A 27291-nucleotide genomic window follows, 5' to 3' on the forward strand; every position below is an offset into this window, starting at 1 on the left:
CAGCTACCCAAAAGCTGAGGAAGTGGTAGAGTAGCAGACACACCCCAACCTCCAAACATCAACAGCCAGGAGGCGATGGGAGGTCAGAAACAGAGGCTTTGGGAAGGGAAAAAGAGAGCGGGCATATACCATACTGACAAGAAAGGCTGGGGTCCCCAATGAGGGTCCAGGAACAGCACTGCGACTAGAGTCTCAACACCCTCTTGGTTTCTCGAAGGCTGGCTTCTATCTTGGGCATTGCTCCTGAAAAGCAGGGCCCCCACATCTTAACTGGCTGGCTAGACCTCCGACTATTAGGGCCTGGAAGTTTTCACTGGATGCCTAGGTATTGGTATGTCTGTGAGAGAGGCCAAAAGACAGAGAGACTGAGATAAGGTAAGTTAGTAAAGAAGAAAGGCACAGAATTTGTGGGGGAGAGGCGGAAGAATAACGGTGACAAAAAGGTGGAAGTGGGGAACAAGAAGAGAAGACAGTGCTCTGTTGCAGGAAAGTCAGTTAAGTAAAGACAGGAAGGGAAAAAAGATTTAACAAATGGGATGTAACAAGTAGGACTGATCAAACAGTACTCAACAAATATATTATTTTGAATTATTTTATCAGTATTAGTTTAAGAATTTCCCACAGACTTTTGTGGTATGTGACCAGTTCTACTACTGGTGAAATATTTAGTAAATTTGAATACTGGTAGAAATACTGGTCAAATATAGTCTAAGAATATTTTATTCCACTATTTGACCAACCACAGTAGTAAGTCACGTTTACAAATCATTTGTTACATCAAAAATTAACTGACAGCATGTTACAATTAAATAAAGTATACAAACCATGCACAAGTGCTTTATTCCTTTACATTACAAGGGAAAGGGTGTCACAAGTATTACATATGTTGGATAACAGATGTCAATTCTTGGTAGCATATTCAAGGGCAGTGTGGTGGGGCACTGCCCCACCCCCATGCCAGATTGGGCTACAGCAGACCAGAGCAGCTGCGCAAGGTGGCAGCCAATCAGGGAGGGCCTGTTAGAAAGCCAATCAGGGCCAGTATTACAGCCAGCCAATCAGGGCTAGGCTAGGCCCTATAAAAAGGCTGCCCAGGAAGGGAGCAGGCAGTCTGTCCCAGACCTTCATGGGGGAAGGTCTGTCTCCTGAGCCCGAGACAGACACCTCGGACAGAGCAGTGCTGGGCAGGGCAGGTTCGGGGGGCGCACAGAAGGGCTCTGGCCCAATACCTGCCAGACTGCAGGCCCTGACAGAAAGAGCCTAGAGGATGTGAAGGCCCAGAGGGGAAGTGGCCTAGGAACAGTTAGACAAGGGGAGAGGAGGAGGGCAGAGAGGCTGCCACTAAAGGGTCTTTGGATTGGGACCCAGAGTAGTAGGCAGGTCTGGGTCCCCCCCTTTCTCCTTGTACAGCACCTGGCTGTGGAAGGGTGGCCGTGACAGACTGCAACTGGCCCTTGAACAGAGGGGCTACACTTGAGGGGTTGTGGTTGGCCACTGCGACAGGAGAGAACTGGAAAAACTGCTGTTAACTCCCCCCTGGAAGGGGGCCAGTGTGGACTTGGGGACACTGCCGGAGGGCAGTGTCTGGAAGAGGATGCTGGGAGCAACGTGGGTCGAGATACCAATTGAGGGCAAGAGATGGACGGGACACCACTGGCAGGGGGTGCTTTGCATGAACTGACCTAATTCCCAGAGTAAACAGCAGGAGGCACTGCAGTGGTGAGTCCCAATCCTGTCACAGGCAGCCTTACACTAAAATAGCACACCTGTTACAGGTCAGCACTCGCCCCTCTGCTATACCTAACCTAGGAATAGAGGGCTTCTAGGACTGTCAATCTAATACTAAATAGAGGTACTTTACAAGTTTATAATTCAGATCCAAGTATTTGAACACAATGTTTATGCTTACCTTATAAAAATAGAATGGTCGGAGATCAAGAACCTCAATAATCCAAGGGAAAGTTCGCAGTGAGCTATATGCAAATAGCACAATCTCCAAACAACATGCCATCAGGGAACGATGGAAAATGTCTTGCTCCAAAAGAGCCTAGATGGGACACAGAAATGGTTTTCAGCCACATCATTGAGGAATTACTCATAAATATGTTTTCTTAAATGATACCAGAGAGACTGAACTACTGAGAAAGAACAGCATTCTCATCATCACACACACAAACTCTATCCACACTAGATGAAATATGATGATTTGATCTGCTAAGGCCTACACTAAAAAAAAATCTAGAATAGGAATTTAAGTTTTGTTTTAAATCATACCCTGAATTTACTATTCATTAATTAAACCTTAACTGAATTAAGATTTGGGATATGGAAAAAGTTACAGAAGAGCAAGCACTGAAAAAGAAGTCAAGAGACAAAGGACATAGATTCCAAGGCCAGAAGGCCTTGTGATCATCTAGTCTGATCTTTTTTATAACAAAAGCCAGAGAACTTTGCCAAAATAATTCCTAGAGCAGATCTTTTAGAAAAACATCCCATCTTGATTTAAAAATTGTCAGGGATGGAGAATCCACCACGATGTTTGGTAAATTGTTCCAATGGTTAATTATCCTCACTGTTAAAAATGTATCCCTTATTTCCAGTCTGAATTTGTCTAGCTTCAACTTCCAGACATTGGATCATGCTATACTTGTGTCTGTTAGACTGAAGATCCCATTATCAAATATTTGTTCCCCAATGTAGGTACTTCTAGACTAATCAAGTCACCCTTTAACCTTCTTTGTTAGACTCAAGGAGCTCAATCTATTTATTTTATCACTATAAAGGCAAAAAATGATTATAGGTCTAGAAAACATGACCTATGAGGGAAGATTTAAAAAATTGGGTTTGTTTAGTCTGGAAAAAAGAAGACCGAGGGGACATAAGTTTTCAAGTACATAAAAGGTTGTTAACAAGGAAGACGGAGAAAAATTGTTCTTCTTAATCTCTGAGGACAGTACAAGAAACAATGGGCTTAAATTGCAGCAAGGGAGGCGTAAGTTAGACATTAGGAAAAACTTCCTAACTGTCAGGGTGATTAAGCACTGGAATAAATTGCCTAGGGAGGTTGTGGAATCTCCATCATTGGAGATTTTTAAGAGCAAGTTAGACAAAAACCTGTCAGCGATGGTCTAATAATACTTAGTCCTGCCATGAGTGCAGGGGACTGGACTAGATGACCTCTCAAGGTCCCTTCCAGTCCTATGATTCTATGTTTTTTAATCTATTCATCATTCTTGTGGCTCTTCTGTGAACCCTGTCCAATTTATCATGTCATTTAGCATGCCTGTTCCACTCTTTACAGCCAGATTTGCTGTCTTATAAGCAGTATAGGTGCTGACACACTGGAGAAAGAATAGCAGCTAAATCAATTGTATTACAACTAGCACATTGCTAGATTATGACAGTTTAAGCTACAAAAAGGAAAATTCCAATGGCATACTTAAGTACTGTACTACATTCAACTACTTTACATATTTGTTCCCTGAAAGATTAATTACTGTTTCTTTGGCCCTTTCCATTACTTCCCGCTTTTCCAAAAGTTTCAAATGGTAAAGGCTGGTTTTATACTTGTTTATCTACTAATAATACAAGTTGAAGGGGAAGCAGCCCCTCATGCCAATGACAGTAAAGCTGCTTTCATACTATGGGTAAAAGGATAAAAGCCTGCACACCAGGAGTTAAAGCAGAATGCAGAGTGTGCTATCTGCAGTTACTGCAAAGCAACAGATGTTTTGTTGAAGGATAAAGAGGAGAACAAAAATGCCTTGCCCAGCATCTATGTTCTAAAAGACAAAATAGGCAAAGAATTAGCAGTTGTAGGCACCTTCATATATAGTTCTTTTTATTGTCAAACGCTAGTCTATTCAGGTATATATCACATATCAACACATATGAGTTAGGGGGGAAAAAAGGATATATCAGTATTAAACGCAGATGAAAGGAATCATTTCAGATGCAGGAGAGAAGGATAACATAAAGAAGAAAAACAATCTTGGAGAGAAATATTTGCAAGTCACTTTTCTTTATCAGTTCAAATTACTTGACAATCCAGTTTTTGATTTAAAATCAGGTAAGAATTCACCTTTGTTGTAGTTAGGGATGTAAAATATTAAACAGTTAACTGGTAAGCATTAGTCTTACCAGTTTACTCACTCTACCCATTAGGCCCGAGCCAGAGCAATCCCAGCCCCTCTCCCTTTAATCTGTTAAATGATTAAATGATATAATTTTAATCATTTAAACAGTTAACTTTTAAAACAATATTTACATTCCCAGTTGTAGTACAGCAGAGTGTGTAGGATTTACTACGCAGCCATAAGAAAATATAAGGAAGGAACTGTTAGTTGAGAGACTAGTAACACTGAAGAAACATTGAGCTCTCAGGAAACTATGACTGGGTCAAATGTCTTGAAATCTCATTTAAGGAATGAAATTAATATTAAACTGGAAAATTGAGCCCATCAATCCACTATTTAGCTAGTCAACAGACTGAGGAACCAATTCTGCCTTCAGACTGATTTAAATGGGAGCTCTGTGGATTGACCCAAACACGGAATTTTTCTGAAAGTATTCACAAGGGTGAACTTAAAGAAGAGGAAGCTCTTCTGTTCCAGCTTTCTACTTACTGTCATGTCCTTCCCATGCAATCTTCGTGTTTCTTGTACTACTATCGTCTCCAAAATTTTGTAATACAAAATCTCTGCCAGTTTTAGTCTGTTAACAGCAAAATCTGCAATTGAAACCAAACATTGCTGAAAGCTTGTATTCCAAGTCAGCAGTTTGGGGGGGCGGGGTGGGGGGACAGGGGATGAATAAACAGCTTTGATTAAGTTAACCAGTATTTTACTTTCCATAACAGAAACACATGTGTGTTGTAAGCCAAGAGGACATACTACTCTGAACTCTTTAGTAATGTCATGTGATTCAAACCTTACATGCAATTAACGTATTTCATATTCTTTAGATGTTCAAACTTTAGGAATGCTTATGTGTAAGGTCTCCACTCCAGTTTTGTAAAAGACTTCTGAATTTCAAATATGCAATGTGTTGCATTAACACGCATACAGGAAAGTTAATTTAATTAAGAAACCTTTTTTCCCCACTTCTTATGTAGTTTTTGTGTATACTATTTCCTTTTAATTTGATCTCTTAAAAATAATTGTTAGATGAATGCAAATTTACAGTCTTTTATTAAGAGTTTCAATATAATTTCTTTCAAGTCCCATCCATTTTTAACTACAGTAACTCCTTGCTTAACATTGTAGTTATGTTAAGCAAAACTATGTTAAGTGAATCCGATTTCCCCATAAGAATTAATGTAAATGGGGGGGCCACTGGTAGTAGGTTCTAGGGAATTTTTTTTCGCCAGACAAAAGATTATGTGTATGTGTACACACACACACACACACACAGTATAAGTTTTAAACAAACAATTTAATACTGTACACAGCAATGATAATTGCGAAGCTTGGTTGAGGAGGTGGCGTCAGGGTGGAAGAGGGTGGGATATTTCCTAGGGAATGCCTTGCTTCTAAATGATGATCTAGCACTCAATTGAGCCCTCGAGGGTTAACACATTGTTGTTAATGTAGCCTCACACGCTACAAGGCAGCACGAATGGAGGGAGGAGACACAGTGGCTACAAACATTCCCTGTGGAAACTGAACATGATGATGAACCCACGCTATCCCACTGAAGCGCACCACTCCCTCCACTTTCCAAAGTCCTGGGGGTGCATGTGTGAGAGAGACACAGCAGTGGGGGGAGGGACACCTGACTGATAGCCTGCTGGGCAGCTGCCGCACAGGGAACTTAGGGGAGCTGATGAGGGGGGCTGCCAGCCCACCCTGGTTCCAAGCCTCCAACAGCTAGCTCCAACAGGCCACTCTTCCTGCAAGCAGTGGACAAAGCAGGTGGCTGCCAAACAACGTTATAAGGAAGCATTACGCAACTTTAAACGAGCATGTTATCTAACAGATCAGAGACATAACAATGAAACAATGTTAACTGGGATGACCGTAAGTGAGGAGTTACTGTATAACCTTGCATGGTTTCATTCAACTCTGTACAATGTCCTGTTTGGTAGTTATTGACCTGTTGCAATGAAAATATGCAACAAGTTCTGAACCAATGAGTAGAGGCTCAATATTTTAGTTATTGTTGCCTTTACTTTAATAAATAACGGATGCCTTAGTAAACTTTTTTAAAAGATACTCTTTAGTTTGATTGCTGACCTCCCCAATGCAATATTCTTACTATCTTATAAATGTCTCAATAGGAGTTGTACTGAAGGCACCTTCACCTCCATGGAGTTGGACTGATGTATGGATGAAATGTCCCAGAAAACACACTCTAAGGACATTTATCTCTTCAAAATTTTGATCAGCCTGTCCCAATCAGTGAGGAGTTGGAGTAATATTAGCACATTTCTATGCAGCAAGTTGTCTCTCCGTTGAAAATTCAGTTTTCATCTACACCAATTGTTCATTTTATTTAGTACATGAAGAATCAGCCCAAGCATTTTTCTTCCCATAAACGTGTCGCCTTTGATACAAAAGCGATGCACTTCAATATGCTGAAACATTCTATGCATTTCACATATTCCTACCTATGTGAGATCCTGGCTGGTCATCTGTTGACTTAGTATAACTCCGACAGAAAGCCTCACCTATTTCTTTAACTCGATTCAAGATGCTTTCCATAGGGTTGCGTACGCAAGACCTACAGCAGGACCCAGAAAGAGAAACCTCATTTGTATATTACAGAAACATAAAGCCCTGAGAAGATTAATTTCACCAAGCTTTCCTCTTGGCAACCAATGTCCCATCCTTTGATGTATTTTACACTCTGGACAACACACATTCAAACAGATTTACAAGCTAACCAGAAAAAGAGACAGTCCATGTTGGTTTTAATATTATTACTTGCAACTCCTATTCTGAACTGTAACCTTGCCTTATTTCATTCAGTTCTGTACAACATTCTGTTCAATGGTTACTGACCTGTTGTACCAAAGAAAAGATGCAACATGTGTTCCAGAACAAAGAGTAGCAGTACAATATTTTTTAAAGGCCATATAGGATCTGATAGTTTGAGAAGACCTAGGGCTTGTCTACACAGTGGAGCAATGCACACTATGGAGGTAAGATTTCTAAAGGGAACTAATTATTGTGGATTAACTACTCTGAGTAGACACTGCTGGTGCACACTAAAGATTTCCTAGTGCACTTTAATGTAGTAAGTACTAGTGCTTACTATGTTAAAGTGTACTAAGAACTTTTAGTGAGCATCAGCAGGCACAGACCAATTAATCCATAACACATTAGGAATCTCACCCCCATAGTGTGCATTACTCCACTGTGTAGATAAGCCCTGACTAACTCCATTATCATTTTTGTACATGAGGCGTGCTTGATAAAGAATGTGCTTATATAAACTGAATTCTGTTCTCCAGAGCAGTGCACTAGTTCCCCTCTTTAGAAATAATAACGGACTTTTGTTTCTTTTAACCTTACATTACTTCGACTTTTATATTATCTTAAAAGTATTAAATTACTATGTAATACTCTGAGCATCCGGACAGGAAGATTGTGGGAGGATTTTATAAATTATTTTAAATTATGCAAATTGCTACCACACAATTAAGACCAAAACAGATTGGTGTGTTTTTTTGTTTGTGTTTTTTTTTTTTTTTTTATGCGGGGAGAAAGGAGGAAAGAAGAAGAAGAAACCTATAGATTCAAATAAAAAAAAAAAGAGGAAATGGATGGAAAGTAATGCTAGTCAGAGTATAACACCTCAGTACTTTGATATCCATATAATATTTGCACCAGAGATAACTTGGGCTACCAATAATTACCTTTCAGTAGCCCAATTAAGATACAACTAGAATGTTCCCCTAGACCAGTGGTGGGCAAACTATGGCCCGTGGGCCGGATCCAGGATGTGGTGCCAGCCGCTTCTGGGAGTGGCGCGGAGCATGCAATCGCTACCCCCGTGGCACTGTGGGTCCCGCGCTGCTCCCAGAAGCGGCTGGTACCACGTCCCTGCGGCCCCTGGGGGAAGAGGGGGCAGAGGGTTTCAGGCACTTCCCTCGCCTGCGTGGACTGCACCCCGCTGCTCCCACTGGCCGGGAACGGGGAAACGCGGCCAATGGGAGCTTCGGGGGAGGTACCCGCAGGCGAGGACAGCGCACGGAGCCCTCTGCCTCCCCTCCCCCAGGGGCCGCAGGGACGTGGTGTCGTCCGCTTCTGGGAGTGGCGCGGGACCAGGGCAGGCAGGGAGCCCACCTTAGCCCTGCTGCGTGCCGTTGCCACCCCGGAGCCACTCAAGGTAAGTGGCGCCAGACTGGAGCCCGCACCCTGAACCCCCTGCTGCACCCCACATACCTCCTGCACCCCAAACCCCTGCCTGGAGCCTCCTCCTGCACCCAACCCCCTCCCTGATCCCCCTCCTGCATTCTGCACCCCTCCCTGCACCCCAACACCTGTCCTGAGCCCCCTCCCACACTCCGTGTCAATAAAAAGCAGATGCACAAATTATGTTTAGCTGATGAGTAAAAAAAAATTTGGCCCTATTAATCTAACAGTAAGTAATGAAGTTTTTTTAAAAGCCATACTTTTCCAGAAGCACAGATTCATTAAGAAATAAAAGGTTTAGGTCCTCACAATAAGGTCTTTCAAATGGAAACACTAAGAAGACGGATTTTTTTTTTCCCCCAGCAACCCTCATAAAACCCTTTAAAGAGACTTGAGCATGGAGCAAAAATGTAGTAGCCTAACAAAACCAAGTCTGAAGAGAGGGGTCACCTTTTGTAATGAAAGTAGGGGTTAGTGACATGCTTACTCAAAGATAGCTATAAGCTGTTCACTTGGCGCATTTTTCAACCCAGCCACAATGCTCTGTAAACGGCTCACACTTTGTGTTGCTGAAGCAACAGGAGTGATTACTGCTTCCTTCTCTCTCAGGTACCTCCTTCCTGTCAGTGGTGTAGAAGGTGCAAATGATCTTTTCTGCCAAGTAAGATAGAAAATAAGTTAATCATCAAAAATTGTGTTTCTACAGATGTTCTGAGACATGAACTACAAAGTCATTCCCAAAACTCACAGCTACACCACAAACCACAGAGAAAATGAGTATACCGTCACTACCACAAAATGGCTGAGATTTAAAATAAAGTGTTTTTAAGGGCAAGTTCTATAATAAATTACAAACTTAATAAAATCCCCAAACTAAAAGTCAGAAGTTTAAACAAAGAGAGAAATCAATAAAATACAAGACTTAAACGTCTTAAAAACATAGACAAGAGGTTTAAGATCACTTAAACACTGACAAATGGTAAAGGCAAGAGTACTCCAATGCATAGCCATAACTACCTGATGACACAGAACTACTATATAATCAACCTCCCCTTTTAATCTTAATATATTTATCCTACATGCTGCAATTACAATTCAGTTCCAAAGCTCTTCTCTGCATGCAACACATTTGGGTTTAAACTATGTATATATTTTACAAAATGTACTAATATTTCAAGCGAAGCAATGATATCCAAAGAAAGCTGAAGCAGTATTTGTAAACATTGAAAGACTATATATAAACAACCAACCTTTTTTGCACTACCCACTTAAAGCCTCTGCTCCCCTTTATGTAAAACACTTCCCCCTAGTCTATCCTTGCCTCACTTCATTATCTACAGACCCCAGTTCACTCCTTAGCACAAAAGTTTCCCATTAAGAAGACTGAGCTTCCTTTAGAAGTGAATTAATGTAATTTTAAGAAACAAACTATTTGATATTAGCATTATTTTGGGACAGATTCCCAGCTGCAATCAAGGAGCATTTGACACAGATGAGGGGGATTCCCCATCCACTTCCAAAGGTGCCCAATTCACTACCAGTCACAGGACTGCTATGTACAAGTCTTCCGGTCCAAGTTAAACCAGCCTGAAGGCTGCTCTAGCCTGCACCACATGCCTGCAACCTCATTATAGCATGTTGTGGTGATTCACAGCTAAAGAAGCCCCACCTATGCCATCTTCCCCACCAGCCACTGAAATGGCACTGAAGCTGCTATACCACCCGAGGATCCCCTTACATGGGAAGAGATGCTCTGGGGGATGGATCCATCTATTTGAAAGCTACTTAATACCAATGGAGTGGCACAAAGTGGCTGGAGCACAATCCTGGACTGTATTGATTATATTTTCCATTTCCACAATTCAAGATATGAATAACGTAAGAAAATGTTACTTTTTGTAATATTAAGATGGCTACTTTTCAGAAAAGTTGGAAGGATCAAGGTTAGCCAGAGCCTTCAAAGTCACAATTTATAAGTAATCAGAAAGCATAAGAAAGGATCTGCTGTGCTATGAAAATTTTAAAGTTCAAAATGGGCAAAATGAGTCAAAATCACTGCACATTCACTCATTAAACGTCAAATATAAAGCCCAATAGCTTTGCACTGTATTGAAGAATGATTTTACAAAACTGATCTGTACCAGTGCTAGCTTCTAGGAACAATTCTTTTTCAGCTGTATCCAACTTATTTTTGAAACTGTCTAAGCAGCATGAAACTAGTAACACTTGTCAACTGTAATTGACGCACCATCCTTCAGAGAGACAAGATGGGTGAGGTAATATCTTTTATTTAACCAACTTCTGTTGGTGATAAAGAGAAGCTTTTGACCACCACACAGCTCCTTCTTCAGGTCTGAGCATCACAGCTAAATGCAAGGTGGAACAGATTGTTTAGCATAAGTAGTTAGCATATATTAAGGCAGAGATTCTCAAACTGGTGGGTGCACCCCCCGAGGGGGGCTGCAAAATGTTTTCTAGGGGGACAGGTATGAGATGCTCTAGGGAAAAAACAAAAACCCCTTAGTGCACACATTTTACCCACAGCAATTAATAACTAGCAAAGCTGATTCCTCCAGACGTATCAAATCCTCAGATGGCGCTGTGCATTTTGACGGATTTCTGTTAAGCTTGCATAGCATTATATAAAGTTGTTGCCATCTGTACATTAAATCTGTTTGCTACAATGTGGTATGCTCATTTAATTGTAAGCATCAACCACAATCACAGTTTTGCTTTTGCTCTTATTACAGTGGATCATTGGCTCATTTGTGCAACAGAAAAAAAATACCCCAACTCAAGTGAAAACCAGAGAAGGCCAAAACTTTTCTGAACTACTTTACTGTACATTAAAAACTAACAATGATCTCATCTTCAGGTACAAGGAGATCTCCAGATAGCTGTCTCAAGCATCTAACCCAAGATGGAATTGCTCTGCTCCAAAAACAGGTGCACCCATCATACTAGTAACAACAGTGTGATGCCAGTAAGCAGTATATCACTAAAAATTTAAATTACTATATACTTAAATGGCTGTTTGAATAACTGCCTTACTGTTTTTAATATTTAGTAAGAGTTGTATGGTGATATTTTTTTTTAAATCGGTATATGTACTGTGTAGTGGCGGGGGGACAGACACAAAGAAGGGGAGCGTGGTCAAATAAGTTTGAGAACAAGTGTATTAAGGGACCATTCAAAGAGGAGTGGCCCCTCTGGAGTCATAGGACAAAAAGAGGGGGTTATTGGTTACAGATTGTTGTAATAAGTAGGGCCCTACCAAATTCACAGTCCATTTTCGTCAATTTCAGTCACAGGATTTTAAAGATTATCAATTATTGCAGCTATTTAAATCTGGTTTCAGAGTAACAGCCATGTTAGTCTGTATTCGCAAAAAGAACAGGAGTACTTGTGGCACCTTAGAGACTAACCAATTTATTTGAGCATAAGCTTTCATGAGCTACAGCTCACTTCATCGGATGCATACTGTGGAAACATGGTCTCTGTGTATATAATGTCTTCTGCAGTTTCCACAGTATGCATCCGATGAAGTGAGCTGTAGCTCACGAAAGCTTATGCTCAAATAAATTGGTTAGTCTCTAAGGTGCCACAAGTACTCCTTTTCTTTTTATTTAAATCTGAAATTTCACGGTGTTGTAATTGTAGTGGTCCTAACCCAAAAAGGAACTGGGGGAGAATTGGGGGGGGGGGGGGGGGTTTGCAAGGTTGTTGTAGGTGGTACTGTTTCTGTTCTTTTATGCACAATTGCTGGTGGTGGTAGTTGGAGAGTGGTGGCTGCTGGCCGGGAGCCCAGCTCTGATGGCAGAGCTCCTGCCAGCAGCAGCGCAGAAGTAAGGATGGCCTGGTGTGGTATTGCCACCCTTACTTCTGTGCTGCTGCCTGCAGAGGTGGGCCCTCAGTCAGCAGCTGCCACTCTCCAGCCACCCAGCTCTGAAGGCAGCAGCACAGAAGTAAGGGTGGCCTGGTATGGTATTGCCACCCTTACTTCTGCGCTGCTGCTGGGGCGCCATTGTCAGAGCTGGATGCCCAGCCAACAGCCGCTGCTCTCTGGCCACCCAGCTCTGAAGGCAGCACAGAAGTAAAGGTGGCAATACCATGGCCCTCCTAAAATAACCTTGTGACACCCCCCCCCTCCCCCGGCAACTCCCTTTTGGGTCGGGGCCCCCAATTTGAGAAATGCTCGTCTCCCCCATGAAATCTTTGCAGGATTGGGTCCACATCAAGTATGGGTTGTAACTGTTTGATGATACCCCATATAGGTTCCAGTGGGATGGTAGGCAACAACTAGGGGTATGTAGTTGGAGGGGGTTTTATTTCTGCATTGAAGCAGGTTCTCTGAGTATTTAGGTGGCCTGTTCCACGATGCAATCTATTTCTATGGCGGAGTGTCCTTGTTTGGTGAAGACAGTTAAGTGTGTAAAGGTGTATACCCCAGACTTTCTCCTTGGAGCATATTCTTTGGTATCTGGCTGTAGATAACAGATTCTTTGGTGTGTTTTGGGTGGCTACTAAATCTATAAAGGTAGGTGTGGTGGGTTTCTTGTATATGTTTCTCTATAGGATTTCACTGCTGGATCTGATTGTGGTTCCCAGGAAGTTGATGCTAGTGTGGAAGTGTCCCAGAGAAAGTTTAATGGATGGTGGTGGTGGTGGAAGTTTTGGTGAAAATCTATGGACAGACAGCTTAAACTCTCTCAAAGGATGGAAATATTCTTGCTGTATCTCAGGTATATCATTGGTTTCATGGTGCATTTTTCCAGAAATTCTTCTTCATGAACAGGTTGGCATATTGGGGAGCCATCCTAATACCCACGGCTGCTCCCATGGTTTGGGCAAAATGTTTGTTGTTGAATGTAAATTGTTATGGGTATGGATGAAAAGGATGAGAGGGTTGTCTATTGTCTTGTAAATATTTGAAGCAGGCAGCTATGCTGTCATTGTGATAGATGTTGGTGTATAGAGAAGTGACATCCGTGGTGGCAAGAATGGTGTTCTGAGGGAGGTTGTTAATGCTGTAATGTTTGTGGAGTAAGTCATTGGTATCCTGGAGAAAGCTGGCCCTTTGTGTAGTGCGTGATTTGAGGATGATTTCTGAGAGTACCAATATTCCTTCAGTTAGAGTGCCTTGGCCAGATATGATGGGTCTGCCTGGGATCCCTTGTTTGTCTATCTTGGGAAGCATGTAGAAGGTCCCTGGGGTGGGTTCATGCTGATGAGTTTGTAGATTTTTCTCTTGGAGTTTTTTGGGAGGGGAGGATTTTGATGATATCCTTAAGTTCCTGGATAAACTTTGGCGTGTGGTCATCCTTGAGTTCCTTATAGTAAGTGGTGTTGGAGAGTTGTTGGTTGGCCTCGTTAACTAAAGTCATCACATTTGAGGACTACAATGCCACCCTTTTTGTCTGTTGGTTTGATCACTATCTTGTGGTTAGATTTCAGTGATTGTATGGCTCTCCTCTCGGCAGTGGAGAGATTATGGTGGATTTGATGTTTGTTACGGATTTTATCATCAATTTTTTTCCTGAAGCAATCAATGTAATGATCAAGAGTGTGGGTTCATCTGCTCTGTGATGTCTAGTCAGAAGATTCTTTTTTCTTGTGATTTTCGGTGGAAATGTGGTAACTGTGAGTGGTGTCGTCACTGTTGTGGAAGAACTCTTTGATGCAGAAATGGTGGAACAACTCGTCTAGTTCTCCATGTTAGGATGGTATCCAGTACTGTGGTGGGGCAGAAGTTCAGTCCCTTAGAGAATATAGATAATTCAGCTCCAGTGAGGGGTAGGCTTTACAAATTGATGATATTTGGGTGTCGTATAGTGTCCATGTGGTGGGCACTGGTGCCATGGTTTCTCCCAGAGATGGTGTTCTGTGGGTTGAATGGTCTCTTAGAATATGTACTTACTACTTATGCTAAACAAACAATCTGTTCCATTTTGCATTTAGCTGTAACTCTCGGAATACCTTTCCCAGACCTGAAGAAGAGCTCTGTGTGGCTTGAAAGCTTCTCTCTGACTAACAGAAGTTGGTCCAATAAACGATATTACTTCACCCACCTTGTGTCTCTAATATCCTGGGACTGACATGGTTACAACTACCCAGTATACCCCATCTTTCTGACAGCTAATTCTTATTTTTCCCCTTCTTTTAAAGTGACCACGGAAAATATTTTTCCCATGCTCATATCAAACACCAGTTTAAGATAATGAGAAATAAATAGATTTATGCCGCTGGCTTAATTTTTGCAGTTCACCCAGCATGGACAATGAAACTAGACAGATGAAAGGCACTTTGTTTCTAGTGTGTTTTGATTTCTGTTTTTCACAAAATAGCAAAATGTGTTGGGGTTAACTGCCTTGGAGAACGGTTAATTTTTTTTTTTTTAATCAAAACATTTTAAGATTTCATAATACTCTTATTTGGTTGTACTGGCTTAAAAAAAACCCCAGATACAAAGCCTATATTTTCAGACTAATCTCCTTAAAACACATTTTTTAATGCTGAAGTATATTACTTCACATGACAAAGCATCCTGTGAAGACTGAGTTCCTATTTCCAGATATTTGAAGTATTATCATCTACTGAAGCACAGAGAAAGAGATATAATGAACAATATTCTTGGGTTACATGTAAAATGTATTTTCCCCAATTTCTGACAAACAGTGGGCATTGAAACCTGCATATGTAAATAATAAGAGTGAAACAGACAGGTTACATTACCTTTTCAAAATGCTGCTGAAGATGACACTCCACGTGAGCTCTTGTTGTTGTTTTCCCCATTGGCACATCAGCAGCAAACTTTCGGGGAGTTCCAATTTCTTCTTCTGCATCTGCTCCTAAGAAAACCCTCTCATCAAAGTCACCCACTGATAAAACATACTCTTCATACTCCTTATTCAATGCTTTGCTGGAAAAGAAGCCATACTGCATTTATTAAGGGTTCAGCTGTTAAAGAAGCCAGATAAACTAGCCAATGGAATTAGTCTATACAGTTGAAAACAATGAATAGTCAAAACATTTATTAATTTTAGTAATAGCACTCCCTGTGATTGGAACCTAACCAATATCAGTAATAGTGCACATACTAACAAATGCCTTGACTCCCTTTTTCTAACACCATAACCTAATGGTTCTCAACCTATTTACCATTATGGGCCACATATGCAGTTCTCTGTGTGTTATGTGGGCCGCATCCACACAATATATATACTACCTGTATGGCCCTGAGGATGTCACATGGGCTGCAGCTATGTGCTGATTGGGCCGTAAGCGAACCATGGGCCACGGGTTGAGAACCACTGCCCTATCCTGATTCCCTTGGGCTCACTGCAGGGCCTGGTCTCCCTGGCCTCTCTTGCTGCTGGTGACCCTCCAAGACTTGGTTTCCAGTAAGTATTGAAGGAAGTGAGTTAAACTCTGCTCCCACTGGAAAATGAAACAGCCGTGGAGCAGAGCTGAGATGTTTCTTGCATGTATAAATGGCTTAACGTTATCATTGCTTAAGAGCATCATCCAGCACTTACTTGTTATCTGCAAAGCTGCAAAAATCCAAGAGGCAGTCTCCTTTTAAAATCTGGAAACAAGACAGTTGAAAAATAAGATTATATGTAATACAATTTTTAAAAGGTAGTAAATCCAAAACCTGTTCAATTCCAGAAGAGTGGATGCATGATAGTTTAATTGTAATGCAGATGACTAGGATCAAAATCATTCTCTGGATTTTTGCTGCACAAGACCAGTGAGGATGAATTTGTTGTACAGACAACATCTCAGCAGTATAAGCCTCCTCACTCTGACAATGTTTTGCTATATCCTAGCCAGAGAACTATGCTACCGACTATCCCCATAGGTAGTCTATAAAATTGCTTTATAACATAGTTCTCACATAATTCTCAGTCAGAAAGTTCCTGTCCACACTTATCACAATGCTAGAATTCTGCTGGTATATTTAAACAGTGCTCTCACTAGCACTGTTCTGGTCCCAGTATAGACAGGGCCTTAGTCAGTCCACATAATGGAATCAAGAGGAGAAGGCAGGAGTTCTCTGCTAGTGTATAACTGGGGAAACCAAACAACAACAAAAACCCCACAACCCTAACTAATCTCTCTCCTTCACAGAAGAATCATAGAATCATAGAATATCAGGGTTGGAAGGGACCCCAGAAGGTCATCTAGTCCAACCCCCTGCTTGAAGCAGGACCAATTCCCAGTTAAATCATCCCAGCCAGGGCTTTGTCAAGCCTGACCTTAAAAACCTCTAAGGAAGGAGATTCTACCACCTCCCTAGGTAACGCATTCCAGTGTTTCACCACCCTCTTAGTGAAAAAGTTTTTCCTAATATCCAATCTAAACCTCCCCCACTGCAACTTGAAAGAAAATGTTTAAACAAAAATACCCACTTCTGCCAAAATGCCCAACTACCAAAACCTGTGCCAATCACTGTGTCCATTTGTTTCTATTTTACATCCCCACTTGCACTCCTTTGTTTATGTGTAAGGATCATTTCTTTATATGGATGCTACCATTATAAGCACATAAAAATGGCCATACTGGATCAGATCAAAGGTCCATCTAGTCCAGTATCCTGTTTTCTGATAGTAGCCAATGCCAGGTGCTTCAGAGGAAATGAGTAGAATAGGTCATCATCAAGTGATCCACCCCCTGTCGCCCATTCCCAGCTTCTGGCGAACAGAGGCTCAAGACACCATCCCTGCCCATCCTGGCTAATAGCCACTGATACAGAAATTCATGGAGGATAGGTGTAGTTCTTTTTTGAACCCTGTTGTAGTCTTGGCCTTCACAACATCCTCTGGCAAAGAGTTCTACAGGTTGACTGTGCGATGTGTGAATACTTTCTTTTGTTTGTTTTAAACCTGTTCCCTATTCATTTCATTTGGTGACCCCTAGTTCTTGTGTTATGAGAAGGAGTAAATAACATTTCCTTATTTACTTTCTCCACACCAGTCATGATTTTATAGACGTCTGTCAGATCCCCCTTAGTCGTATCTTTTCCAGGCTGAAAAGTCCAGTCTTATTAATCTCTCCTCACATGGAAGCCGTTCCATACCCCTAATCATTTTTGTTGCTCTTTTTTCTGAATCTTTTCCAATATATCTTTTTTGAGATGGACTGACCACATCTACACGCAGTATTCAAGATGTGGACATACCATGGATTTATATAGAGGTAATATGACATTTTCTGTCTTATTATCTATCTATTTCTTAATGAGTCCCAACATTCTGTTAACTTTTCTGACTGCTGCTGCACATTGAGTGGATATTTTCAGAGAACTATCCACAATGACTCCAAGATCTTTCTTGAGTGGCAACAGCTAATTTAGACCCCATCATTTTATATGTATAATTGAGATTATGTTTTCCAATGTGCATTACTTTGCATTTATTACCACTGAATTTCATCTGCCATTTTGTTGCTCGATCACCCAGTTTTATGCTACCATTTTATAAACTCTTAAGTTATTAGTACGTACCTTCCTATCAAAGAGCTTTGAAATGTATGGTTTAAAGTAGTGTTCCTTTATTCCTTTGGCTTCTACCATAAGTCCATCATGTAGTTCACAAAGTGTGGCAATGATGCAAGGAGGCTCTTCAGAGGTCTTGACTTCAGCAGTGTGAAAGTCTGCTGGTAAACCTGGAAAAAACAAAAAGGTCAGCTATCAATTATATTTCAAAAAGAACAAACAAGAAAAAATGTCTTTCAAATGCAAACACTAACATACCTTTGAATGATGGATTTAGCAACTCTCTCCTATCTGGGTACAAAAGGGCATTTGCAAAAATCAGGTCCAAGCAGCACAGAAGCAAATGATAGGAATTTACTAAATCATCTCCAATCATACGAAAATTACCTTTAAAAGACAGCAAATCACATCAAATAAAACCACAAAGTTAATCACTCAAAATGTGTACAATGCAGGCAGCTAATGAAAACAGCTTACCCTTGGTGTAAACAAAGAGCGTCCAGCAGAAGTTGAACAATTCTTTAACACTGCACTTTCTTCTACCAGAAAAAAAAAACAAGAACAAAAAAAAAACAGGAGAAAAGGTAAGACTTCAATCCCATAATACGGTACCTTACTTGTTTGTTTTATGGCTAGAGTGCCATTATTTCCTCATGTAAAAAATATGGTCAGAACCTAAATTCCCTCTAAGCTGCGAGGCCGCACAGCAGCCTATTAAGCACCGCGCAGGCACTCAGGGCTCTGGCAGGGAGAGATGCCTCTCCCCGCTGGCGCCCATCCCAGCCCCGGACCTGCCGCGGCCAGGGGAGAGGCACCCTACCCCTGCCGCGGCCCGGACCTGCCACGGCTGGGGGAGAGGCGCCTATCCAATGGCCCCAACCTTGGAGCTTCACAGTGGGGAGAGGCACCTCTCTGCCCCAGCTCAGGTGCTGCTATGGGGAGAGAGAGAGAGCTGGGGGAGTCCTCTCTCCCCACCATAGCCCCAGGGCACCCCAAACCCTGCATTCCCTTCTTCACCCCAGAGCCTGCACCCACAGCTGGAGCCCTCACCCCCCCATACCTCAATGCTCTGCCCCAGCTCTGAGCCCCTCATCCCTGGCCCCACCCCACAGCCTGCACCCACACACATCACAACCTCTGTCCCAGCCCTGAACCCCTCCCACACTCCAAACCTTTTGGCCCCACCCCCACCACATGAATTTTGTTATGTGCACCAATATGGAGGTGACGTGTGACACATCACCTCCGTATTGGTGCACATAACAAAATTCATTCTGATGTGTGTGGGAAAAATTAGAGGGAACACTGGTCAGAACGACTTTTTGACTATTTTGCTTGACGTTGAAATGCAAATTAATTAGGCCTGTTGATTAATCACAGTTAACTTACACGATTAACTCAAAAAATTGTGATTAAAAAATTAATCATGATTAATCGCACTGTTAAACAATAGAATACCAATTGCAATTATTTTGGGATTTTTTTCTACCTTTTCAAACATATTGATTTCTATTACAACACAGAATACAAAGTGTACAGTGCTCACTTTATTTTTTTTATTTTTGATTACAAACATTTGCACTGTAAAAATAAGAAATCGCATGTTTCAATTCCCCTCATACAAGTACTGTAATGCAAGCTCTTGATTGTGACAGCGTAACTTACAAATGTCAATTTTTTGTTACATAACTGCATTCAAAATTAAAGTCCTACTTCAGCCAATTGCTCAAACAAGTTTGGTTACAATTTTCAGGAGATATTGCTGCCTGCTTCTTATTTACAATGTCACCTGAAAGAGAGACCAGGCGTTCGCATAGCACTTTTGCAGCTGGCATTGCAAAGTATTTACATGCCACATATGCTAAACATTTGTATGCCCCTTCATGCTTTGGTCACCATTCCAATGGACATGCTTCCATGCTAATGATACTCCAAAAAAAAAAAAAAAAAAAAAGTTAATTAAATTTGTGACTGAACTCCTTGAGGGAGAATTATGTCTCCTCTTCTGTTTTATATAGCAGTCTCAGATGATGACCCAGCACATGTTCATTTTAAGAACACTTTCACAGCAGATTTGACAAAACGCAAAGAAGGTACCGGTGTGAGATTAGTAAAAACAGCTACAGCACTTGACCCAAGGTTTAAGAATCGTCCAAAATCTGAGAGGGACAAGGTGTGGAGCATGCTTTTAGAAGTCTTAAAAGAGCAACACTTGGATGCAGAAACTACAGAACCTGAACCACCAAAAAAGAAAATCAATCTTCTGCTGGTGGCATCTGACTCAGATGATGAAAATGAACATGCGTTGGTCCGCTCTGCTTTGGATTGTTATCGAGCAGAACCCGTCATTATTATGGATGCATGTCCTCTGGAATGGTGGTTGAACCATGAAGGGACAAATGAATATTTAGCACACCTGGCATGTAAATATCCTGCAACGCTGGCTACAGCAGTGCCATGCTAACACCTGTTCTCACTTTCAGGTGACATTGTAAAACAAGAAGTGGGCAGTATTATCTCCTGAAAATTGTAACCAAACTTGTTTGAGCAATTGGCTGAAGTAGGACTCAGTGGATCTGTAGGATCTAAAGTTTTACATTGTTTTATTTTTGAATGCAGTTATTTTTTGTAGATAGTTCTACTTGTATTAGGTGAATTGAAAAATACTATTTTGTTTTTTATGGTGCAAATATTTGTAATAAAAATATAGTGAGCATGTACACTTTGTATTCTGCGTTGCAACTGAAATGAATATATTTGAAAATGTAGAAAATATCCAAAAATATTTAAATAAATGGTATTTTATTATTGTTTAATCGTGTGATTAATTTTTTTGATCGCTTGACAGCCCTAAAATTAATGAAAGTCAAAATTACACAAGTTATGTGATCAACACCTCCCTGGTCCACAATCTCTCTAATCCGGCACAGGACAACATTCTGCGACCCCACAAACTCTTCCTAATTCTTCTTTTGGATCTTCTGACCCCCTCCTCGATCAGATGAGCTCCTGTTCTGCTATGATTAAGGCTACATTTATGTCACAGAGGTCATGGAAGTCACTTCCAGAGACCTCCATGACATTCTCTGCTTCAGCCCCAGGGGCTTTGGGACCCTGGAGCCAGCAGCCAGTGGGGCCCTGGCAGGGTTCCAGCTACAGAAGACAGGGGGCTCTCTGAAAGGTTCCAGTGACAGGTGACGGACTCCTGAGGGGGCCCTCCTCAGGGTTCCAGCTACGGATGACAGCCTTGGTTTGCGGGGGGGTAACAGGACAGGATGCCTTGGGCAAGTGGCTCAGGGTGTCCCATTTTCTCTTTGGGAAATATGGTCACCCTGCAGCTCCCAGCTGTCATGGGTGGAGGGGGACCCCCCTGCAGCTTCCAGCTGCCGTGGGCTGACGGGGTACCCCACAGCTCCTAGTCACCACGGTGGCGGGGGAAAACCATGAAGCCGCAGCAGCAAGTCATAGACAGGTCACAGCTTCCGTGAATTTTTGTTTATTGCCAGTGACCTGTCTGTGATGTTTACAAAAATAACCATGACAAAATCTTAGCCTTAGCTATGATACCCTAACATGCATCATGATGCTGATGTCACAACTGTGTCAGAACTCTCCTGGAATTGGTCCACAGTGGGACAACTAAGGGAATTTTAATTATATCAACTGTTTTTCTACGTGTTTTAATGCCTTAAAGTATTAAATATAGTTAAGCAACCCCACCAACAAAAAATATGAAGAGAAAAAAGTAAAACACAGAAGAATGGTTCAATGATATTAGGGGTTGAAGTAATTCAGATCCAGGGAATGGAAAGAACTACTAGGAAAGGTACTTATGAAGACTGCTATATTCTACACAAAAGAAAGTCTCTGGTTATGAAGGTTGTCTCCTCACTGTAAATCTATTAGGGGTCAACTGTCCATTCAGTGCACATGTGTAAACCTCACTAACAATAAGGAGATTTTGGTCACTGGAGAAAGCAGCAGGGGAAGTAAGGATAGCAGAATAAAAAAATAAGTGTGAAATTTTTTCATTCATTTTAATGAAGTGTTAATATCAAAAGTTATTTGTAATCACATATTACTCACAAATCAAAATTGCATCTTTAAGGATCTATACTATGTAAATACCTACTTCTAGGGCAGGGGTGGGCAAACTTTTTGGCCTGAGGGCCACATCTGGGTATAGGAATTGTATGGTGAGCCAAGAATGCTCACAAAATTGTGGTTGGGGTGCGGGCTCTGGGGTGGGGCCAGAAATGAGGAGTTCAGGGTTCATCGCTTGACAGCTCTAAAATTAATGAAAGTCAAAATTACACAAATTATGTGATGAACACTTCCCTCCACGCCTCCCGCCATGCAGGCTCCGGGCTGGGGCAGGGGGAGTGTGCTTGCGGTGGGGGCAGTGTGTGGAGTGGAGCCCCCGGCTGCCCCTATGCCTAGGAGCTGCGGGGTGGGGGGGGGGAGAGACATGCCTCTGCTTCTGGGAGCCACACGGCACAGCCCCCAACCTTGCTCCCCGGTGAAGCGCCGGAGCAGGGCAAGCCCCAAACCTAGCTCCCCACTGGGAGCTCAAGGGCCGGACTAAAACAGCTGGCAGGTTGGATGTAGCCTGCAGTTTGCCCACCCCTGCTCTAGGGGAACACAAGTAGCTGTTTAAAGGTGACCTGAACTTGCAAAGAAAAAATAATGAATTTATAACTTTTATATTTAATAACGTTATTCTTTTCTGCATTAGAAGTTCAGATTTTGTCTATCCTGGAACTTTATAGACAAACTAATAGCATTCTCAGATGGAATAAGACTGAAAGTGAGAAAATGATTGTCAAGGTTCCTCCCGCATTCTGAACTCTAGGGTACAGATGTGGGGACCTGCATGAAAACCTCTTAAGCTTACTTTTACCAGCTTAGGTTAAAACTTCCCCAAGGTACAAATTAATTTTATCCTTTGTCCTTGGAATATCCACTGCCACCACCAAACTCTAATTGGGTTTACTGGGAAACATAGTTTGGACACGTCTTTCCCCCCAAAATCCTCCCAACCCTTGCACCCCACTTCCTGGGAAAGGTTTGGTAAAAATCCTCACCAATTTGCATAGGTGACCACAGACCCAAACCCTTGGATCTGAGAACAATAAAAAGCATTCAGTTTTCTTATAAGAAGACTTTTAATAGAAATAGAAGTAAGCAGAAGTAAAGGAATCACCTCTGTAAAATCAGGATGGTAGATACCTTACAGGGTAATTAGATTCAAAACACAGAGAATCCCTCTAGGCAAAACCTTAGGTTACAAAAAAGATACACAGACAGAAATAGTTATTCTATTCAGCACAATTCTTTTCTCAGCCATTTAAAGAAATCACAATCTAACACATACCTAGCTAGATTACTTACTAAAAGTTCTAAGACTCCATTCCTGGTCTAACCCCGGCAAAAGCAGCATACCGACAGACACAGACCCTTTGTTTCTCTCCCTCCTCCCAGCTTTTGAAAGTATCTTGTCTCCTCATTGGTCATTTTGGTCAGGTACCAGCGAGGTTACCTTTAGCTTCTTAACCCTTTACAGGTGACAGGATTTTTCCTCTGGCCAGGAGGGATTTTAAAGGGGTTTACCCTTCCCTTTATATTTATGACAATGATAGAGGGGAAAGGATTTTTAGCCAGGTTGATTAGAACTCTTGTTTTTTGTTTACACCAATTTCACAGCTACAACTAACACCTTTGAGAGAAAAAGTCAGCTGAATTCAATTACTCCTGGGGGAATACTGCGCCACTGCACACAAAATTAACAAGCTGTGCATATTTTTCATTTTTTGCATAGAAAAAAAGTTTCTTCCAGAGAGTTGCTTCAGTTCTGCCTTTTCCCCCACCGAGGGCACTATGGCACTAGAACAGAGCAGCAGCTCCCAGCCAGCTAGGAAAGAGAAAGAGCCTGCCTTCTTCACAGTGCCTGTTGGGCCAGATCAGGAGACAGGGGACATAGGGAGACTGCATGGGATTGCTGTGGGGGTCAGACAGTGGCTCGTAAGGGCTAGTAGGGGAGGACAGCCTGGGACAGGGAATTGGGAATTGAAGTGCAGGGCTACAGGGGGGAGGGAGGTGCAGGGCCACCTGGAGACAGGGGGATATCTGAATGGAGGTACAGACACATGGGGACAGGGGGAGTGGATGTCTGAAGGGGGGCGGAAGGACAGGTCGACAGAGGGTGCAAGGACACATGGGGATGGGGCCACATGTGCCTGACTGTATGGAAGAGGCTAGGGGTCGGCCAGAGTATGCATGGTGGAAACTCCCTAACAATCCCTTCCCATCACCCCAAAAAAACCTGTTCCATACTTTTCCCCAACCCTCCAAGTTCACGTCCAGGCTCCTTCCCAGCAATTACTTCCCTCTCCCTCAGCTACCCCTAACTCCCCCAGTCTTTGCACTACCTCTGAGGGGTGTGGGAAACATGGTTCTGTAGTGTACTTTAAATGAATTACTACTCAGCATTCTGTATTAAAAATGAATTACTCCGAATTCTGTATTAATATACCTAGTAAGGAATCTATTTGTCAAAAAACATTTCCTGAATCTTTTTTGTTGTCTGTATTGTTACAGACATACTTGCTGACAGGTACTTTGAAATAAATGACCAAAAATAATTGAAACTGGTGTGATTATATTGGGTTATTTTGACAAATAAAATATACAGAATTTTGCAGAATTTTAAAATATAGTGCGCATAATTTTTAATTTTTTAGAGCAGAATTCCCCACAGAATATTCAATTCCCCCTTTAATTAAGGTAACAGAAGCTTTCCAACAGATACATGCAGGGTGGATTTGATTTAAATCACTACTCAGGAAGACTCTATTTAATCATGGTTTTCTACATAAACGTGCATTCTTGTTGGCTGTTATAAGCCTAATACGTATTCTTCACAACTCAGAGATAGATGTAGGTTTCATTTTTAGAAGGTACACACTATACATTTTTAAACAGTGATTTATTTTGAAAACTTTTCATATTAGTTTTACAGCTATATCTGAAAATGAATGATTGTTTGGTTATTTCGTTACTAAAGGTAACTGAAGCAGATATTTATGAAGTCATTGGGAGGTGTACAATCTCCAGTTCAACAGGTTAATCATTAATATTTGGATGATTTTCTTGCTATGCTAAATTAGGAGGAGATCACCACCAGACAGACATTTAAGTTGTTTTATTTAACTAAAACAACATCATGTATTCTGGATTTTTTTCTTCAACAGCAAACACATAATATTTTAACAAAAGAGCATATGTCCCTCACTTCTCACATTTATCTCCAAACTTCTTCTCCTTGTCCAGATCTATTCCGCCCCCAACCATCTTCTATTCATTAAACCTTTTGAAAATTTGCACTTTTAGAGAGAGGTAAGGGATTGACTCTGTGTACACCAATTTGCAGAGGGACAATAGAGTTGAGGTCTGTTATTTCTCACCTCTATATATTATTTAAAAACATTTTTGCTGTTAACAAGTACGTTACTTCTGGAGACACAAATCCACAGTTTCAGAGCTGCAAAACTAAACATCTCTGATGGTATCTTCTAGACTGAGCACTGAGTCCCATTGGGTAGATAGAAAGGTTAACCTAAATAATTTATACAGAAGCCCCTGAAACCCCATAAAATTGGGTCCCTAATCCATGAACTATTGGAACTCATTTACAAAACTTTTCTTAAAAATTACATGAATATATTGTCTCTTTCTATAGAATTAGAATTTCTCATCCCTATTCCATGATATGATACCTTTGAGCTATAGTGTATATTAATTAAAACTTATCAAAAAAATCCTATTTAAATTTAATTTTTTTTTAAATCATTGATTTTTATCCACCCTGGATATATGAGGACTCCCAAATCTCTCTCTCTCTCAAAAAACATCAAACAAAAAAACCCCACCAGAAACAAACAAAAAACCCCCACAGACTTGATCTCTCATATTTCTCATGTAAGACAATCAGAAAACTTTTTTTTTAAATGAATATTTTTTTGGATATCAGAAAGAAGCACACAAACCCAATTAAAAAAAGAACTATGTAGGATACTTGACAATGCATAACATTACGCACCCATTCAGAAAAGTAAAACAATATTGTAGCCTTCTGAACCTAAAGGAATCATTTCAGGAAAACTAATTACAAGAGCTAGTATCTGAACAGGACACTGAGGCCAATACCCCTACTCTTGAAAGAAGTGCTATAGGATTTTTGTTGAACACAAGTAATCAGAACTTTAGCTTGAGGTTTCATTTGAAGAACAGTATCTTCAGCATCACAGCAGGTGCTTAATGCTCACCCAAACAGGGGCACTAGTGCTAGCCAAAGTCCTGATATCTTGCAACCAATTGCATGCAGGATGACCAGGCACTTATGCAGAGCCCCACTGACATCAATGGAACTCCACAGGGGCATACATGCAACTAAGTGCATCTCACTGCAGAACTGAACCCAAAAGTGACATCTATCAAGTTAACACCTTTTCCTGATTTTCAAAGTATAAATCATGGCCTTACCATTGCTTAAACAGAAGTTTTCAGTAGGGCTGTCAAGCGATTAAAAAAAATTTATAGCAATTAATCACACTGTTAAACAATAGAATACCATTTATTTAAATGTTTTTGGATGTTTACTACATTTTCAAATATATTTATTTTAATTACAACACAGAACACAAAGTGTACAGTGCCCACTTTATATTTATTTTTGATTATATACATTTGCACTGTAAAAAACAAAAGAAATAGTATTTTCAATTCACTTAATATAATAAGTACTGTAGTGCAATCTCTTTATCATGAAAGTTGAACTTACAAATGTCAAATTACGTACAAAAATAACTGCATTCAAAAATAAAACAATATAAAACTTTAGAGCCTAAAAGTCCACTCAGTCCAATCGCTCAGACAAGCAAGTTTAGTTACATTTGCAGGAGATAATGCTGTTCGCTTCTTGTTTACAATGTCACCTGAGAGTGAGAACAGGCGTTCGCATTGCACTGTTGGAACCGTAACAACACTGCCTCTGGCAGGACACAACTGAGAATATCAATTCAGGATTGCTTAGAGCAGGGCAGTTACAGACAAAGCCTGGGTTTCCTTTACTATTAAGGCACACCAAACCAACCAAACACAGAAGACCTTGGTTTTACCCCACTGGCTAACCAGAAGTCATACAAGCAATTTCCCTTAGATACTCCAGTTCCCTTGTATCACCACCAGCACCGCTTCTTATGGGGATGAATGGTTATGAAAACCAATACCCCAGTAAAAGAAAAAAGGTTCTCCCGATCCCAAAGGACCAAGTCCCAGACCCAAGTCAGATCTTACCCACAAATCATGCTGTTGCCAATCCTTTAGAATCTAAAATCTAAAGGTTTATCCATAAAAAGAAATATAGATGAGAGTTAGAAT

At 41.2% G+C, this 27291-nt stretch overlaps 1 protein-coding gene across 7 annotated transcripts in view; it reads right to left on the bottom strand.

The window, feature by feature from the left end:
* The window catches only part of RBL1 (RB transcriptional corepressor like 1), an 81962-nt gene that overhangs the window by 41712 nt on the left and 12959 nt on the right, over positions 1-27291 (bottom strand). For 4 of the 7 annotated variants that reach the window (XM_048820475.2, XM_048820471.2, XM_048820477.2 and 1 more), the window contains 9 exons: positions 18331-18392; positions 18112-18240; positions 17863-18023; positions 15893-15942; positions 15090-15276; positions 8845-9011; positions 6608-6720; positions 4626-4729; positions 1910-2047 (listed from right to left, as the gene is read on the bottom strand). In XM_048820475.2, the coding sequence (XP_048676432.2) occupies positions 1910-2047; positions 4626-4729; positions 6608-6720; positions 8845-9011; positions 15090-15276; positions 15893-15942; positions 17863-18023; positions 18112-18240; positions 18331-18392 (1111 nt within the window). Of the gene's footprint in view, positions 1-1909; positions 2048-4625; positions 4730-6607; positions 6721-8844; positions 9012-15089; positions 15277-15892; positions 15943-17862; positions 18024-18111; positions 18241-18330; positions 18393-27291 lie in introns of those variants that run through there. The other 3 variants (XM_048820472.2, XM_048820473.2, XM_048820478.2) reach the window with 3 other exon arrangements.

Source organism: Caretta caretta, chromosome 13 (assembly GCF_965140235.1).
Source record: "Caretta caretta isolate rCarCar2 chromosome 13, rCarCar1.hap1, whole genome shotgun sequence".
Lineage (NCBI taxonomy): Eukaryota > Metazoa > Chordata > Testudines > Cheloniidae > Caretta > Caretta caretta.